Source organism: Microtus ochrogaster, unplaced genomic scaffold, assembly GCF_000317375.1.
Source record: "Microtus ochrogaster isolate Prairie Vole_2 unplaced genomic scaffold, MicOch1.0 UNK681, whole genome shotgun sequence".
Taxonomy (NCBI): Eukaryota; Metazoa; Chordata; class Mammalia; order Rodentia; family Cricetidae; genus Microtus; species Microtus ochrogaster.
The window spans coordinates 6,719-10,884 of record NW_004949779.1 but is presented as its reverse complement, the minus strand read 5'-3'; the positions used below and the strand labels follow the sequence as shown (position 1 = coordinate 10,884).

Here is a 4,166-nt window from a genome sequence, read left to right as displayed (position 1 = left end):
AATGAATATATATCATCTAACTGAACTGTTGGTAATAGGGTCCCTATAGAAATAAGCAAATCAGGCTATAGCCAAGGCTGTTGGTTGCTCTCCATAAACTGATGGAAAGCCACTATTGAGGAAGACAACACCTCCATGTCTCATTGAACATGAGAAGTAAAGCTGGCTAACTAGAGCTTTCATCCCTATGGACCAGTGTTCTTAATATGGAAAGGTTTTCTGAAAGCTACCAGAGGAGGAAAGTAAATACCAACCCAACTATAAATCCTTTGATCCACAATGGTGATCTGCCCATATACTTCACTAGTGCAAAAATGCCTCAAATGATATTGTGGTGACCAAACACATTCTAAACAGACTTAAGGACATCTCTGTGAGATGGAACCTATGCCTGATATTGCTCCAGTGATAAAGAACCTGAGGCTTGGTAGACTATGGACTCAGGGAAAAACAAATATTATTGTTCTCCTGAAGATATGTAACTTTATAATGACTTTTAATGACATTCTGCTATACCTGTAGATCAATGTCTTGTTCAGCCATCATCAGGGAAGCTTCCAATTATGGGAACAAAGAGAGCAAAAATTCCACAATTGGAAAATGTGCAGAGAATGAAAGACCTTGGAACTCCCAGTCCTAAATGGAATGAATCCATTCAACCTCTCCCTTCAGGAATCAGGGAATTTTCAGAAGAGGAAGCAGAAAATTTCTAAGATCTGATGGGGGTGGAAGACACTAAGCAAACAATGCCCTCTAGAAGCTAAAGACATATGAACTCATAGAGATGTTGGTGGCAGTATAAAGGGTTTCTACAGGTGCTCTACAAATGGGGGTTGCAGTGCTGAGAAGGGGAATGAACATGATTCCTTATCCCTAACCAAGAAGCTATCTATAATTGACAATATCTCTCAAAGGAAATAATTAGTTTTTGTCAACAAAGAATTTTACTTTGTATACAAACCATTCTTTAAGGGCAGGCTTCAAGCCCAGTAGTACATGGCAAAGTCAAATGAACTCAATTGTATTTTGGTTCATAATACTTTATCTTCACATTATTTAATATATTGGTTGTTTGCTTATATTTCATGTTTTCTAATATTTTGTTTTTAGGGATTTTTATGTGTGCATATGTCTTTGCATGTATATGAACTTCTCATGCTTTTTATTTTTTTCTGTTTGTTCTATTCTGGTTTGTTTATTTATTTACTTCTTTGTTTTCTAAAAAAAGAGAGAAAGAAGCTGTGGAGATAGACATGTAGGGAGGTGGGGAGGAGCTGGAAGGACATGTGTGAAGGAAAACAGTGATCAGAATACATAACATGAAAAAAATCTACTTTCAACTAGAATAAAAAGAATAGCAACGGATCAGCTGGGTCTTTCTTGCTCAAAGTCACCCAGTTTTGGAGCTCTTGTTTCTTGTTTTAGACAGACTGGACTGTGTCCTTTCAGGATCCAACATGCAATGCTGAGAAAAAGTTGATTTTCCATGAGGTGAATGTTCCTGCAGGAATAATATGTACCCACAAGGCTAAAAGAGAAATGTGGAAGAAACCAGTGCTCTTAACCCCTGAGCTATTTTTCTAACTCATCATCTGATCATTTTATAATGTGCATTTTGCTCATAGTTTCTGTACTGTAATGGGATTGAATAAAGGACTTCATGAATTCTTCTGTCTTTGAAATTCTTTTATGTAACTGAACAAAGAAAATACCTGTAGAGAGCAGTGTCAGGCATAGAGTGGTAATGGACTGGGAAGAAATTGTCTCAGAGTATGAAAACCTAAGACCATGTACATTCTCAGGAATCTAACATACATGGCACTTCTCTGACAGGTCCCTGAAAAATTAGATAAGGTCCTATCTGAGTTTCCAACCTCCTATAACATAAATGGATTGATAGTAGATCATGGGGAGATTAAATTTATAGTCAAATAAAATAAAATAAAATTTTGTTAAATATAGTGATCATATGTCGTATGATAAGGTGGTGGACTGGATAGCCAAGTCATAGAAAAGATTCTGGAGTGTGAAGGAGGGGTTGATATTTTATGACCTTAGCATAAACTTTTGATAAAATATAGATTTTATTCATGTGGAATGAAGTTTCTGAGCATTTATCCTTCTACAAGTCAGTATCACATCAGTCCGAGTTTAAGTGTGAACTTCTGCAGTTTCCTCACTCCTTCTTTGTGGAGATCTGATAAAGCCACAACTGTGAAAATCCACCTGCAGAGTCTGCCTGTGGCAGGGCTGTAAGCTGCACACCCAGACACAGTTTGGGGCCAGGCTGCAGGCTTGCTGGAAGCACTGTGCCTCTGCTGCACAGAAGTAGGTGCCAGAGTCCTCCAGCTGGGCATCTCTGATGTGAAGGGTGCTCTTGCGCTCCTTAGAGTTGAAGGTTGAGTTTAGCCTCCCATTCTGCTTTGTTCCTGGAGTCAGGTTGAAAAGGCTGATGAGGCTGCCCCTGGAATTCTGCTGGAACCACTGCACACTTCTCATGCTTGTAGAAAAGTTGCATGTGAGAACATAACTTGTTCCTTCTTGGAGACTTAGGGCTGAAGGACTCTGCTCCACCTCAACTCCTCTCACCCCTGCTTGGAAACATAAAAGTAATTCAGAATTCATGAAGGGTTTTATCAAATATCCCAGGAGACACCATAAGGATGACTGCACAGGACCTGTTTTCGGTCATTCCCCCTTCACCACTGACATCTTTGCAGAATCCCTAAAGCAACTTAGGTGAGCACAACTTACAGCAAATCCACATGCACAGAATCCCCAGCACAGCTCCCAGTTTCCTCTCCATTGTCCCTGTCCAATTGTTGGGGCGTCTTCTCTCCAGCTGTGATGGTGCCAAGTCTTGTGACCAGACACCCTTGTGATTACACACAGCAGTTCTCTCCTAATCACTGAGCTTCCTCTTTCATCTGAACAAGAAACTCCACCCACCTCCACTACACGATTGTGGAGGACAATGATGTAGAGCCCAGGACACTCAATTTCTAATGTAACACTTCTTATATGGGAGCTTGGGGGAAGATGTGTGAGGAAAAGGAATTCATAAATGCAGAAGGCTGGTGTGAGACTAATAGCTCCAGTGGGTTAAGGAGAGCCTTGCAGAATCCTAGCAAGATTTTTGACTTTTTTATTGAAATTTTTTCAACAGTATATTCTGATCGTTGTCTCTCCTCCTCCATCATTTCCAAGAGCTTTCAGACCTTCTCACTCACCCAACTCCATGCTCTTTCTTTTTATCTCTTTTTAGAAACCAAAGAGACAAAGAGAACCCAAACAGAATAGAATTTAAAAAGAAAAACAAAACAAAGAAGAAACTCTCTCACACATACACACCTGAAATTGCTTAAAAACACAAAATACATACAAACAGACAAAAGACCAGTTAAGATGAAAATATGTTCACACTAAGCAATATCATGCAATAACATTATTGGATTCATTCTGTGTTGGCCATCTACTGCTGGGCATATGTCCACCCTTCATTGTAATTAACAGAGCCAACAAGGAAGTCCTGGCAGGACTCTTAAATTACACTGACACATCAGCATGCAATGCAGTGAACAGAATAAAAGGAATTTCTTGCTATTAAGATCATCATGTACATAGAAAATATTTCCAACAGAGTTTTGTTGGTTATAAGAAAAACAAGACATGTGCTGCCCTGTTTCTACCTTGATTTATTTTCCATCGCTTGGCTTCTGTCCAACTCTTCCACTGTGCTGTGCAGGAAAATACAGCTGATAGAGATCAGGCTATGAATGCCTGCCTGCTCCAGGTCATTAAGGCCTCTCCCCTCTATTCTTTCATAATTTGTTTTCCTTCTCAAGTAGTTATTTCTCCTTTTTCTAGTTTAAAGTATACATATATATGTATATATGTATATATACACACACACACATATACATATATATATATGTGTGTTTGTGTGTGATATGATGAATGATGATATTGGAATAATTTATATTTCTTTGAGTTTGGGAAATTATAAACATAAAACTGAAAAAAGAGAGCAGTGGAGATGTTTTCTTTTGAGTGTCCATCTTCATAATGCCCAGAAAGATTTTATTTTGCCAATATCTGTTCAGAGAATTGTTCTTAAAATACATAGACATGTGGGATCCACTGAACAGGCTCTAGATGTCTGTGAT

The 4,166-nt window shown here is 38.8% G+C and overlaps 1 gene segment (V, D, J or C); it reads right to left on the bottom strand.

Annotated features, from left to right (window-relative positions):
* Window positions 1-2,151: 2,151 nt before the first annotated feature.
* On the bottom strand, window positions 2,152-2,806 carry LOC101983431. The segment is given in 2 exon segments: window positions 2,152-2,591; window positions 2,755-2,806. Coding segments are annotated over 2 exon segments (492 nt in total).
* Between the last annotated feature and the right edge of the window lie 1,360 nt (window positions 2,807-4,166).